The sequence below is a fragment of the Octopus bimaculoides genome, chromosome 4, assembly GCF_046866305.1.
Source record: "Octopus bimaculoides isolate indiv1 chromosome 4, ASM4686630v1, whole genome shotgun sequence".
NCBI lineage: Eukaryota > Metazoa > Mollusca > Cephalopoda > Octopoda > Octopodidae > Octopus > Octopus bimaculoides.
The window spans coordinates 65,744,035-65,760,130 of record NC_142931.1 but is presented as its reverse complement, the minus strand read 5'-3'; the positions used below and the strand labels follow the sequence as shown (position 1 = coordinate 65,760,130).

Below are 16,096 nucleotides of genomic sequence, written 5' to 3'. Positions count from 1 at the left end.
TATTCCATACAAAGTTTTGCTTCAGATGAAATCATCATCATTATTATTACAGCAACTCATAATTTTTTAAAATTTTTGTGTAGATTTCAAGTTCAGAATTTGGTAAATGATTTTTGCACTTAAAGTTGTTCCTTGTTGAAACTGTCATATTAAAAACTCTTAAGTGTGAGATGCCAAATTATTCACAAGTAATTAATTGTTTATTATTTTTATATTATTTTCCAGGTGTACAGACTTTTTAAAATTCTTCTTGGATCTCGATCGAGCAGAAGTGAACCAATACAGTAGCTGGAATTATGAAGTGTGTGGCAACATTAGCACCATACAAAAGAAACATTATTCATCTGGACGCAGTCTCATCTTAGAATTTCATTCTGATACGGGCCCTGGAAATTACACTGGATTTCGAGGAATATTCCAGTTTTTAGACAAAAGTAAGTGACGACTAAAAATCAGAAATAAAAAAAAAGACCAATGTTGACCTTAAATTATTTTAATCCTAAAGTATTTGTTTATATCTCACTTTGTTGCAGTTTTCACCCATAATTGCTATCAACAAAAATAGAAAGAAATATTAATGTTAAATTTATCAAACTATTTGTACATCATATTCCAGCTTGCAGTTTTGACCTTATGCTTAATAAGGTAATCACCAGAGTTTATTAATGACTGAAACCATAGCAAGTTTTGCTAGTTAAAAAAGATAAAGGCAATTATTTCAGAATTTTTAGAAGATTTCTTAGTTTCATCCATAACTATTAGCAAATAAGTGTAAGTTGATTACTCTGTTTTTGACATTTTGTTGCATGATATTTCTTCAGGTACATATTTGGTTCCAAAGCATATAATTAATTTAAATTAGTAATATTTATTATACTCACAATAGAAATTAATCAACTGGAAATATTCTCAAACATTCTCTTAATATACTTACAGTTAAAGTATAAATGAGAATTATACATATCAAATATGTTTAAATCCCTCAAAAGTTCTGAAAGATAGCTTGGAAGGTATATATAAGAATTTTAAATCTAAATAAATTTCTAGTGTATAAGAAATGAAATGTTTCCTGAAGTTGTTTTTTTTAATGATATTCAATATTAGATGATACTGGGGATTATTTTAAGTAATATTACTTAATAGATAGCAATAACATATGAGAAGAAACTATGATAAACACTATTTTTTATAATTTATTCTGTTGTTAGGATCAGACAGAACAAGTGATATACACTTGTGTTTATTATAATTTCTCTCACATTTACTCTATATATCATAACCAATAATAATACTTAGTGGCAAGCAAACCATTGTACTGGAAGCAGACTGGTGTATGATAATATATACAGAGTTCCAAACTGAATGGCTGTGTGCTAAGAAGCTTGTTTCCCAACTACTGTATGGCACATTGGGCAAGTGTCTTCTACTATATAGCCTTGGGCCAACCAAAGCCTTGTAAGTGGATCTGGTAGATTGAAACTGAAAGAAGCCTGTCATATATATATATATATATATATATAATCATAAATATACAGGGATTAGCATTGAGTTGCTTCTCCAACATACAGTATGTTGGAGAAGCAACTCAATGCTAATCCCTGTATATTTATGATGATAAATGGTTTTACCGATAAAGGTTTTTTCATACTGAACTACTTGGCAAAATTGTTAATTATTAATTCTATTATTAATTGACGATTCTCTGCCCTTATTCTTGTATATATATATATATATATATATATATATGTGTGTGTGTGTGTGTGTGTGTGTGTGTGTGTGTGTGTGTGTGTGTGTGTGTGTGTGTGTGTGTATATGTATGTGTGTGTGTGTGTGTCCCTCCGACCCCACCATCATTTGACAACTGATGTTCATGTGTTTATGTCTCTGTAAGGTAGTGGTTCAGCAAAAGTGATTGATAGATTGATAGAATAAGTACCAGGCTTACAAAAAAAAAACAAGTCCTGGGGTCGATTTATTTGCCTAAAAGGTGGTGCTCTAGCATGGCTGCAGTCAAATGATTGAAACAAGTAAAAGAATAAAAGAATATATGTATACATACACACACTCATACACATATATGTATATATGCATATATATAAACATGCATATATATAATATAATAAAGGTTTACACAAAGTATATTTCTTATATACATAATAATGAGTTATAAGAAGTATAAGCTTCAGTCCTTTTGGTAGTTATATGTTGTAAGTATTATTGGCTTTAAAATTTAACTTTCCATTTTAAAATGTTAATGATGTCACTGTAAGAAACTCATTTTTGAGATATAATGTAAATTTTATTTGCCATAAATGCCAATTTGAGACAGAAAATTAGAAACAGGACCTCTAAGTATAGATATATAACATTTGAATGGTGACAACATTACTGATTACACTACAGATTCATTGCCATTTCATCTCCTGAATCAGATACTATATCTGGTTTTAGTTGTTTTCAACTGTACTAATTTATCTCCACTAGGTAATTTATCAGTCACTTAACACTGCTAGGACAGGCTTGTTCAGCACAGCTGGTTCAATGTTTATGATGAAAAATTACATATGTCTGTGCATTTGAGTATCTGCTTATGAATTACTTGGATCAAGTATATTTATTGTCAAATAACACTTGTAAGGATAATCAATCAATCATGATGTTAAAAGGTTACTATTTTAAAATAAAAAGAAAATTATCATGGTATATAATCATCTGTTTATCCATCCATTCTTACATAAATATTCAAGCACACATTCACATATATATGTGCACATGCAAAATCAAATATAAGAGGCATTTAAGTAGGTGTGTGTGCTTACTGGTACTACTTACATACATTTACATATACATAAACCCTCATATACATATATTATCAACAATGTTTAAACATTCATTGTTCTATATTGGTATAAACATGACAAACAATTTGCATATGTCTAATATAATCAGACAGTAAAATAATTTTGGCACTAAAACTGCAAGTTGGCAAGAAATCTTTCTTGTTTAATATGACATTATCGATATATAAACATAGATTCATATCAGCTGGTATCAATATGACAATTTCTGATGAAAATTAATTAACTAAGCCTCTTCTCAATAATAGAGCTAATTAATTCATTCTATAAAAGTTTATTCAGTATCCCTTTCTTTTTATTTTGAAATGTGCTTGACTAAAAAACATCTGAAATTTCCCATTGGTCCATTTTTCTGTGAAGGCTAGCAGGCCAGCTACATTGATAAGACATTGATGTAAACTATCCTCCTCAATTTCTCAGTGCACATATAGTTATCTGCACTAGATGGGCAGCCACAAATGGCACTTCTAGTACAGATGTGTTATAGATTAACTATGAAATATAATTTATTTTGAGTTGGTGCATTTTTGTTCAACATGCAAGAACAGGAACTAAATCTCTCTCAAAATGCACTTTACTATCTTAAAATCAATTATAAGGGCATGTTAACTGTAGTATACAGGGGAGGGTTGTGTGTGCAACAGTAGGTATACAGTAAGTATCGCATCAGTGTTCTAATACTTAATTCATTAAAATTATTAGTACATTAAATTAGTTAGCCTCATTTTTGATATTTTCAGTGTCATTAATCATAATAATATATTTATGATAACTATCAATAATATCTTTATCATAGCTTTTAATTGTTTTGATAAAAATAAATGAGCATTGTACATGTTTTCTTTTTCCATAACTCTATATCTACTTTTGCACCACCCTGTATATTTGGAAAAGAGACGAGATGGTCACAGCTGCAATGCTTGTTCAAGACAAGCCTGGTGTTAACCATTTGCCTGCCCTGTGTGTAACACATGATATACAGGACGTAATTTCCTGGTGTTCATGCACCATTTATGATACATATTCCCATTTTTTTCAACCACTAGAGTAATTTGGGAATTATGAAAAGAATGCTTTATATCACTCAGAATGTGTTAAACAAGGGTTAGCTGAGAGTCTGAAAACAAACATGAATGTTTAGAACAAACTTATGAAAATGCTTTGGACACAACAAAAATAACATTGATTTCTTTGTTGTAGTTTGTGCAACACTGAAATGCATACAGAATACTGAGCCATATTCAATTCCTCTACACTATTGAACCTTATTGCTCTCCTTCTGATGTTGATAGAAAAGACATTTCAAAGTTTTGATCATATTGAAATTGACACAAATGTCATTTTCCCTGATCATAGCTTGGATTATCTGCATACAGAAATTCTCTCAAACATTTAATCCTGAATTTCTTTGTAATAATAACAACGACATCAATGAGGTCACGAGTGCAGAAGACAGAACATGAATGAAAGTTATCTTGAAACACATTTTTTTAAAGTTTGAAATATTTCGATGCACTTAATGTGTTTATGCAACATAAACGATGATGATGATGATGATTGACTTCTTTTATGATGCCTACACAAGCCTAGTTTCTAAATCTCTGTCTACTTTTAATGTACACTTTTCTTATTTCTTACACTTCGTATCTATCAAGCTTGTCATTTGTATATTACTACCTTACATACTGTGATCCACTTCATTTCTAAGTACCTTGAGCATTTTCAATTGAACATCTGGGTATTGGATAATACTGGGTTATTTCTTATTAAACCCAGCTATATATCACTCTTAATAATGTCCGTACAAAGAAATTCAGCATATGATTTTTAAGTTGGCTTTCAATGGGTCATAATTGGCTTTAAGTTTTCCTGAAACTTTTATTCATGAGGGAAAGACCTCAAGTAAGAATATTGTTCTCACCTTCATTGCCATCAAATTACTCATTTGGCTATCACTATAGAATATTAGAAAGACACAAATTACACTGGAACTTCAATTTGTGCCATTAACTGACAATAGTCTTTCCCAGTTATTAAGAAGTCATTAAATTTACCTTAGTAGCTGGTAATAAAAATTCCACAAAAACGTCTGTTTAAAATTGCTTAATCTTCAGCATATGATATTAATTACCCCTAGAAATTTTCCTAATCCTTTCGTTCTTAATGCTGTTCTCTGTGGAAATGGTCATGTTACTTGAGAAAGAAGGTTTCATATATTCTTTATAGCCAATGTATCATTGACTCTTGAACTTCTCCTTTGTATAGTGGTTGTCACAAAAAAGTATAGCATAAGGTTAATACCTATCTAAGAATGGAAATATCTCGCACCTACCTCAGTATATTTCCTTAGTGGTCCTCTACTCTTGATGAAAACTTAACATTTTTTACCTCAGCACCTACCTTTCTTTTTTATATATATCTCAAGATCTTATATATATATATATATATATATATATATGAGATGTAGTCAAAAAGTATCCAATCTTTGGCCAAAAAGCACCTACCTTTCTTTTTTTCTTTATATATCTCAAGATGTCCTTATATATATATATGGGATGTAGTCAAAAAGTATTCAATCTTTGGCCAAAAAACATTTTGATTTAGTCACCTTCAAAGTATTTGCCTTGGGAGTCTACACATTTCTGCCAGCATTCCTGCCACTGCTGGAAACATTTCTGGAAGTCACTTTTTGGGATACTGTAGAGCTGTGCCATCAAATTTTGCTTCATGTCTTATATTGATTTAAATCTTCTTCCTTTGATATTTGGGAATGGTTAAAAGTCACATGGAGCCAAGCCTGATGAATAAGTGGTGTTTTTTTGCTTGACAAGGAATGTTTGGATGATGTGGACAGAATGAATGGGTGTGTTGTCATGGTAGAGTTGTCAGTTCTTTGCTGCCCATAGGTCAGGTCGTTTTCTCCACACAGCTTCACAAAGGCGATGAAGAACCCCCAGGTAGTATTCTTTGTTAATTGTCTGGCCACAATGTGGCTCACTATCCACTGAGGTGTGGCCATCTTTGAACTAGTTGTACCACCCATTTATTTGTGTTTTTCCCATAGCATCATCTCTAAAGGTCTTCTGAATTTTCTTGATAGTTTGGTTTGTGTATCACTAAGTTTTTAACAGAATTTGATACAGTAACTTTACTCAATGTGCTCATTGAGCCTTTTGTGAGTCTTTTATACCGTTCAAAAGATATATAAGTTTCTTGCTACACTTGTATTGACATCACTCTAAGATAGAAATATGTTTTTAGTTGTGACATGCTAATTTTTTTTCTTCCTCTGTTTTCTGTTTTTCTGGTTTAATCACTCAACTGTAGTACTTAAGGGGATTCCAGTTATTTTCATAACATACAAAGTAATATTCTGAACAATATAATAAGTTTATATAGCAGTATCAACTGACTTCATGTATTATAGTTTTTACCTGTATACTTTTGTCCTCATTAAAATCATAATTTGCACGTATGCTTGTTATCTATGGTCAGTCTTGACTATACAAATATGTACTGCACTAATCATGTATATAACCCTTTTTAGAATCTGAGACCATTTTTAAATTAGTTTTTTTCCTCAAATACATTTATCTAAACTTTTAAAGATATGAAGCTGGCAGATATATGGCACAATGCTAGTTGCTTAATTGTATCTACTTGTTAGCAAGACACATTCTTAGTTTTACTACTGTTTTGTTTATCAGTATCTTTTAATGCTTAGATTTTTTTGAAAGGATAATATATCTTATAATACAAATTTTATTTGTGTCTATGTGTGTATATATTTGTGTATTCAGACATGTATATGTTAACATTGTGTGTTTGTGTCTATTCCTATATCTATATCATATATTTTCAAATCTCTGCTATCTTTTCCTTTCTATGTGTCACATAAGGAAGTGAAATGGTTAAGTCATATGAGCTGTGGCGAGAATGCATTGTGGTACTCATTCTGGCAACCTGTACTTTGAGTTCAAATCTTGATGTCTCACTTCCTCTTTGTCAGTCTGTCTGTCTAAGACAATGCAATGTATGCCAGAAGGTCGGCAAATCTAATGGAGGCCTCAAAAGACATTTTTACCCTTGAGTACCCCTTAAAATAAATTGCATACCTCAAGGAACCCCTGCACAAAAAAATATATACCATATCTTTCTCGTGTTTTTTCTTCGTAGTTCATGTGATAAATATCATATTGATAACATAATAGGTTAGATAGGATGATGTCTATATTACAATATTACAATAACCAATAATATGCTGTGCTTGATTAGTACTATTATGATCAGAAGATTAGCTTTAGCTTATCTCACTCTTTCTTGCTGAACTCCTAGGAACCTTTTGCGGAACCCTAGTGTTCCAGGGAACCCCAGTTGAGAAATGCTGGTCTAAGAAATCAACTGTGGCCATCTGGAAAAGATGATCTCCATTGGATTAAATAAAATGGCCTATGCATGCCATATATCACCACAGTAATGGTTTAGATCCAAAGGCAATGTAATCATCATCATCCTTTCATCATCACTTTTATATCTACTTCTTCCATGATGGTTTGTAATAATAACTTTTGAAGCAGTATTTTGGAGATCAGATGCCCGTTCCTGATACCAATTCTGTTAATTGCTTCTTTTGGCATACAGAGCGATGGTGCACCTCTCCTAATAAATAGGATTACATATACGTATATGCTGCCTATATGTCTGTGCACACCTTTCAATGCAATGTATGCCAGGTCTGCAAATCTAATGGAAGCCTCAAAAGACATTTTAAGATCCACAAAGATCAGAACTTAGCAGCTCTTGGTGGTCCAAATCAGGTATGCAATTTATGTGGGTGTCTTTTCAAAACATTGTCTGGCTTAAAAAGCCACATCAGACGCCATGATGGTTCTAAGGTCTAGGTACAAGAGGTGGTCAAACTCTGCATAAGGAGTAGACAACCACATATATATATATGAAACAGGAGGCTAGTAAGGTTTGGAATGTTGGTACCATTATAAAGCATATAACTTATGTAAAAATATATTTTCCATTGCAATGTATTGAGTTTATTGTGTTTTGGTTTTGTAATAAGGAACCTTATGTGTATATATATTATATATACTTTAAAAGGAATGGTGGAAAGGTGTAGCATGTTATCAAAAGGTTGTGTTGTATAGTAGGATCAACCAGCTTACACAATACTAACTGTTGGCTTACTGAGTTACATGTACACTTTATAAATCATATTATACTGGTTACATTTTCTACGTTCCTTTTTCTATATGAATTGTATGTGTGTGTGTGTGTGTGTGTATACATGGGTGTATGTATGTGTATGTATGTATATGTATATGTGTATATGTGTGTATATATATATATATATATGTATATATAAGAATTTAAGGATTGGAGAAAACGCATGTTATAATTGCATACTTTATTCCTACATATGTTTCAAAGGATTACAACCTGTGTGATCCATAGGGATCTTTGATATTAAAATTGTAACCTTACCTTCTCATCAGGGAAAGCATGGGAATCATATGTATATATATGTGCATATATATATATATATATATATATATATATATATATATATATATATACACGTGTGTCTATGTGTATGCGAATTCTCCTCGTATTGAATCACGGTGAATACATTTCAGAAATTTAGTAGTTTTCTTTTATTTACTATGCATCTCATTCAATGTCAGTGTTATTATTATACCAAATGTAGTAATGAAATTTGGAATATCATTTTTCTATTCTTAGGAAAGTACATTAACTTTCAGGAATAGGTTTTATAAATCAGGATTTAAAGGCATAATTATATTCATCCTTCAACAAAACTGTATTCATTGCATGTGTTTAATATTAATACTGCATTAGCTAAAACTGATTAATTTTTCTGTTTTATTAGATGTTCCAATAATCACAGGTTTTCTTATAGCATTGCCGTATCACTTCCTTTTGCAGTCCTTTTTTGCTTTATGGCATTAGTTCATTGCATACCGTTATCCATAGTTTCAATTAGTTTTTTTTATAACCTGCCACTAAAAGTGCAGTGCAAATTTCATTTGGAATCTCAGAAATGTTCCTTTAATGCAGCAAATGGTGCTCTTAGCAGTTGGTGCACTTTATTTCATCAAATGATAGCAGGTGGATCCTAGATATTAAATCTCATGGTTTGATGGCAGCTGTTTTAAATAAGTAGGGAATGATTTTCCAGTGGAGGTTTTAATATATAATTTAGATACATCTATCTGTCTGTCTGTATGTCTGTCATATGCATACACACAAACACACACATCTCTCTCTCTCTCTCTCTCTCTCTCTCTCTATATATATATATATATATATATATATATATGTAGATGCATGCACACACATAATTATACACATATTCATAGTGCTCATACTTATTCATGTATGCAAAATGCATGATTTCTTTTTTTACTCTTAGAGTTTTGTTAAGTGATCAGATAATGAGCTCTGTGTAATATCACAAAAAAATTATCAAAACTGTTATAAGTGTTTTCTATGAAGTGGATGTTCAAACTGTTGATAAACAAGTTTGGATTGATATCACCTATTGATAACATTCTAGATCCAAAATAATGAGCAGTTTGTTTAAGAGTTTCTAACGTATTTGTAGATTTTCATTTTCTTTTATTTAATAAAATATATACTAGCTTATCACAAGACTATAGATATGTTCAAATGATTGTGCTTGCCTTTCTTTTTATGTATCTCCTTTTTTTTATCTCCTTTGCAACAAAATAAGATCTAGTTGCTTTGAAATTCTAAAAGGCTTTTTTGTTAGTTTAGATAGGGTTGAAACAACTATGTTGCCATGGGTATGTTCATGTTCATGTGTGTATGCTTTGTCTGTGGATGTAAACACAAAAAAATACCTATGTTTTCAAATTGTTGGTTTAATCTAATCAACACATTCTAGTCTTTTCTGCACTTTGAGAAGAAAGCTCAGTCTTTTTAGGTTATTTTATAAGTGTTTTTGTTATATAGTCATGTGACTTTACATATGGATGGTGTACACATAATTACAGTATTGAATATGTAGCTTTTATATTAATTTCATACATGTTATCATTGTTTGCAACTTTTAGGAAGATTTCTGTTGCCTAATATCTGAGGCATTTCAATATGTTGCATTCATTCTTGAACATGCATTTTATTCTAATATCATTGTATGAGTACTAGTAAAGTAAACTTGAATATCATTTAAAAATGAGAAAGGCATATTGAAATGAAAATATACAAAGGTTTTATTTATAATAAACTAAAAATAGAAAGAAATAGGAATAATGTTGAACTCACATTGTTGCCAACATTCAATATACTTGTAGAGAATATCAGGTTTGTTGCATTTACATGTAACAGATTCATTTTTATAGGTATTACTATTTATGAAACTGTAGGAAGTTTTCTTCCTCAAATACTTGTCTGCTTCCTTTCAAAGTAGTGGTTCTCAACCAGAGTTCATATGATTCTTGGAGTCCCATATAAGATTTTGCTTTAAAAATTTATGTGCAGTAAACTGGTTATACTTCTACAATAGTGGCTATGTGGTAAGATGCTTCCTTCCCAACCACATGGCTCTGGGTTCAATCCCACTGTGTGACATCTTGGGCAAGAGTCTTCTACTATCACCTCAAGCAGAGCAAAGGCTCGTGAGTGAATTTAGCAGAAGGAAACTGTGAGAAGCCCATCATATATATATATATATATATATATATACATATATATATATATATGTGTGTGTGTGTGTGTGTGTGTGTGTATCTTTGTGTCTGTGTTTGTCCCCCCACCATCACTTAGCAACCAATGTTGGTGAGTTTACATCCCCATAACTTAGCAATTCAGCAAAAGATACTGATAGAATAAGCACCAGGCTTACAAAGAATAAGTCCTGGGATCGATTTCTTTGACTAAAACCCATTAAGGTTGTGCTCCAGCATGACCACAGTCTAATGACTGAAACAAATAAAGAACAATGCACAAATATTTGAACAATTTTTTTTACACAATTCCTAATAATATTTAATTATGAGGATATTGTAGGACTTTTTAAAACATTGAATGGTTATGGAGATCCATCCAAGTAAAATAGAAATCAATGGAGTCAGGGGTTCATAGATAAAAAATTGTTCAGAACCACTCTTCTAATGCATTTATTCTTGTGGATTGCTTTATGTGCTGGTTATTTTACCATGGCTTTAAGGAAGATATGGTGTACAGCAATTGGAACTTCTTCATATTAAGAATATTTTGTCAGTAAATTAGTTCTTTCACTCATTAGGTATTTGATAGCCATCTTCTGTTTTTGATTGGTGACAGAATGTCATTATGCTATCATTGTTATAAACTTGTCCTTTTAGTCTGTACAGCAATCGTCATAACTTAAAGTTATATACTCATATATGATATTCTGAACATATTCACATGTATTTCTTATTAAAGATTCAGTTCTAGATTCAATGTTAATTGATTTCTTCAAAATTATACATGATGCTGTTGCTTTACTTATGAGTACTCTTATGATATATACTCATTTGTAACTTATGGGGAAAAAATAAATTGGGTATTATGAAGAACCTATATTTAAATTGTATCATCCAGAATATGTTTATTACACTGGTACGCTTTGTCTCAATGGAATCGATACATTTTAAGTAAGAGTGTGAATATTCGTAAGATGATACACACTGTTATTTTTGGCTACTATTCCCTTCTCATTCCTGTCTTTTATCAAAACCAGTTTCATTATATATATATATATAAATATAAATGTACACAAGTGTGAGTACATAGTTTCTGGTAGAAATTCTGTTATTAATGGCTGGTTTAACATGGGAAAAATACACATAATGCATTGGATGGTTCACCAAAGAATGTTTCCAGTAAACAGTTTGTTGAGAAGAATTTATATTCATGTCATAATCGCATAATTTGATGTTCGTTTATCGTGTTAGTTGGTGCATCTTTAATAGAGATTGGCACATTGATTTAATTTATGCAGTTTAATTAAAATGAGAATAAATATTGCCTTTCTTGATGAACTTTGATGCATTTTATGTGCAAGTACTTCTATACTTACAGCAAATATTGTTTGTACTGAAATGTACATTAAAGATATGTGTGCATATATTAATATAGAAATTTATTTAGATATTTTACATTTAATAGTCTGCTTTTAATTAATTTATGTAGTATTTTAGCCAGTAGTATTATGGTTTTCCAAATACAATTATCAGATTTAAATGTTTTATAACAAAAGCTGTTAGATTAATATATAAGTTTTACATTTTCATAAACATTCTTTAGTAAACAATATTCAATTCCAGAAGAACAGGCTATTAAATTTCTTTCATTCCTGAAATATGTTTTGTTTCCTCACTTTATTATATATATATATATATATATATATATATATATATATATATATATATATATATATATATATATATATATATATATATATATATATATATATATATATATATATATATATATATATATATATATATATATATATATATATATATATATATATATATATATATATATATATATATATATATATATATATATATATATATATATATATATATATATATATATATATATATATATATATATATATATATATATATATATATATATATATATATATATATATATATATATATATATATATATATATATATATATATATATATATATATATATATATATATATATATATATATATATATATATATATATATATATATATATATATATATATATATATATATATATATATATATATATATATATATATATATATATATATATATATATATATATATATATATATATATATATATATATATATATATATATATATATATATATATATATATATATATATATATATATATATATATATATATATATATATATATATATATATATATATATATATATATATATATATATATATATATATATATATATATATATATATATATATATATATATATATATATATATATATATATATATATATATATATATATATATATATATATATATATATATATATATATATATATATATATATATATATATATATATATATATATATATATATATATATATATATATATATATATATATATATATATATATATATATATATATATATATATATATATATATATATATATATATATATATATATATATATATATATATATATATATATATATATATATATATATATATATATATATATATATATATATATATATATATATATATATATATATATATATATATATATATATATATATATACATATACATATACATATATATATATATATATGTATATATATATATATATATATATATATATATATATATATATATATATATTAAAGCTTGATTGATGCAGTCTTTTCTTTTCTTATCTGTCATTTTCATTTAGCAAGAGCACTTCATTTCTGAAGAAATATTTCTGAATTGCTTCAGGAAGTATTTTCAAAGCGGTTGATGAATCTCAGACTTTGAATATTGATCTACATTCATTACCACTGAGATTAGAGTAAGAGAAAACTTTCCATGCACGTGATGATATAGCAAACAAATTTTTCTCACCAAAGTTTTGTGGTTGATGTTAATATTCTAAGGAGAACACAAATCAGAAGACTTGTTTGAATATACTTAATGACAGTCTTTTGCATATAAAGCATTGAGAATTAACTTCAGCATGTTTTTTTTTTATTGTGACTACGAAATTAAGAGTACACCATTGACCTGTTACCTTTAAATTCAGATTTTTTCCAGTTTAATATAATTGAATGCAATCATTTTTATTACTATAATCACCATTGACAACATGATCACCATCAATCCCTTATTCTAAATTTCTGGAATTAATAATATCAGTACCACTAACATATATTCATTATTGAGGACAACCTATAAATTTAGCATCAATTTTGTTGCTAAAATCCCTATTCATAATTGCCATGATCTTGTCTTATAACTATAATTAATTTTGAATATTTAATCTAAATTTATGGACAAAAGTTTTTTTCTTAGACATTTAAATTACTTTGATTAGATGATGACGATGATGATAAATGATCATCACCAATCCTATTGTCATTATGATCATATTTAAGTTCTTCCTCCTTGTCATTACCATTGTCTTTTCTTCCCTCTCAATTTCTTCACCTCCTCATGATTGTAATCATTGCTGTCATTGTCATCATCCTCATCATCATCCTCATCATCATTATCATATGTATCACATCATCAACGTCTTCATTAACTCTGGTTTGATTTTATATAGAATAGTAATCAACAGATTGATACCACATTTTGAATTATGCTCAAACATACACACACACACACTATTTCAAACTCCTTATCTATATACATATATAAATCTCTGTCTCTCTTTCTATATCTATCTGTATATCTATATAACTAGCTGTGTGTGCATGTGTATATGTATGCATAGCTATAAAATATGCATATATTTGTACACATGCTTGTATATAAATATTCATGCATTGATCTAGATATGCTTTTATTAATGTGCGTGTGTGTATATCTCCATATATATAAATGTAAATATGTTTTAATCAGCTATGTGTTGATATTGATACTAATATGCATATATTCAATAAGCACTGAAGATTTATAAGAATATCTAATAATAATAATATAAAATAGGTACAAATGTATTAACATAATAAGCAACTATAGTTGTAAACATTATCATGTCTCTTAAACTTCTGACTTATTGAACAAATTCCAGCTCTGAGTAAAGTTTCTCCATATTACAAAGGCATGTAAGAATCATTGTAGAATCATTGGCATGCCATGCAAAATGATTAACAGCATTTCACTCATCTTCATGTTCTGAGTTCAAATTCCATCAAAGTCGATTTAACTTTCATTCCTTTCGGTCTGACAAAATAAGTTCCAGTTGAGTTTTGGGGTTGATGTAATGAAATTGCTGGCATTGTGCCAAAAATCGAAATCAATATTACAAAAGTGTGTGAGCATGCAATTTTGTTTCTGTGTGTGTGTGCAGACATACCTGCTTTCCCCCTCACACAATCGCACTAACATATACATGCAGATGTTAATATTAATCCATATTCTTGTGTGTGGTATGTATGTGTGCGTGTGCATACATACATACACACACACACACACACATATGTAGCTATATAGAGAGGTAGATAAACAATCAAATCGATAGATGGATTGCTATATAAATAGTTACATAGGTGAAGAGAAAGAGAGAAATAGAGAAATACACTAATACTTACTCATGGCGATATTGATATTAATATGTTATGTTTTTTTTTATGTGTATATGTATGTATACAGATGTGTGTGTGCCTGTCCATGTGTGAATGTACATGTAAACTGAGCACTCCAAGATATACATAGATTAATATTAATATCAATCCTCATGCACACACACACATGCCAGCACGTGTACATTATCATTCCGTTTTGCCTGATAATTTCCCTTTCAGTGGGATTCAGCATAAAATAACGACAGTTTTTCTGATATAGCTTATTGATTCAAAGTCATAAGCAGGCAGGCAAGGAATTTTTTGAAGCATTTCAGTTTATATTTGATGCCTTTTATATTTTACATTTATATATTACATTTTACATGCCTTGAATATATTTTAGTGATAAAATTAAAATACGTTCAGGTATTGCATTGATATATGCAGAGTATTCTTACATAGACATTATCTTCTATTTCATAATTTTGTGTAGGTCTTTGATATGCAGTAATGTAGATCCATCTTAAAGGGGGTCAGTAATCTATTTAAATATATTTAGAAGCTGGTATAAATTGTTAAGTCAATATAGTGTAGGATGTAAAAAAAAAATTGATATATATTTTTTTTTTATATTCACCTTATGATCATCCCTTAGTTAAAAAAAACAAGAAAATATATGGTATTAATAAGGAAATAGGTAAAATACACACACAGAAAAGCATATTTATCTGAATGTGAACATATACATATGTTTGTACAAACTTTTTCTTCCACATGCACACTCACACATGTGTATACTAGCATACTTGTGTATACATATAGATTTCTAGATGTATTTATAGTTACCTTTGAGTGGGTATGAGTGTGCAGATATTTATATGCATTTATCAATACTTAGACTATTTGTATGAATGTCTCACTTTCTCTT

General features: G+C 28.8%; 1 protein-coding gene across 1 annotated transcript in view; it reads left to right on the top strand.

Annotated features, from left to right (window-relative positions):
* The window catches only part of LOC106882502 (suppressor of lurcher protein 1), a 1,283,613-nt gene that overhangs the window by 657,483 nt on the left and 610,034 nt on the right, over positions 1 to 16,096 (top strand). The window contains exon 7 of the mRNA XM_089350836.1: positions 226 to 434. Within this exon, the coding sequence (XP_089206962.1) occupies positions 226 to 434 (209 nt within the window). The remainder of the gene's footprint in view (positions 1 to 225; positions 435 to 16,096) is intronic.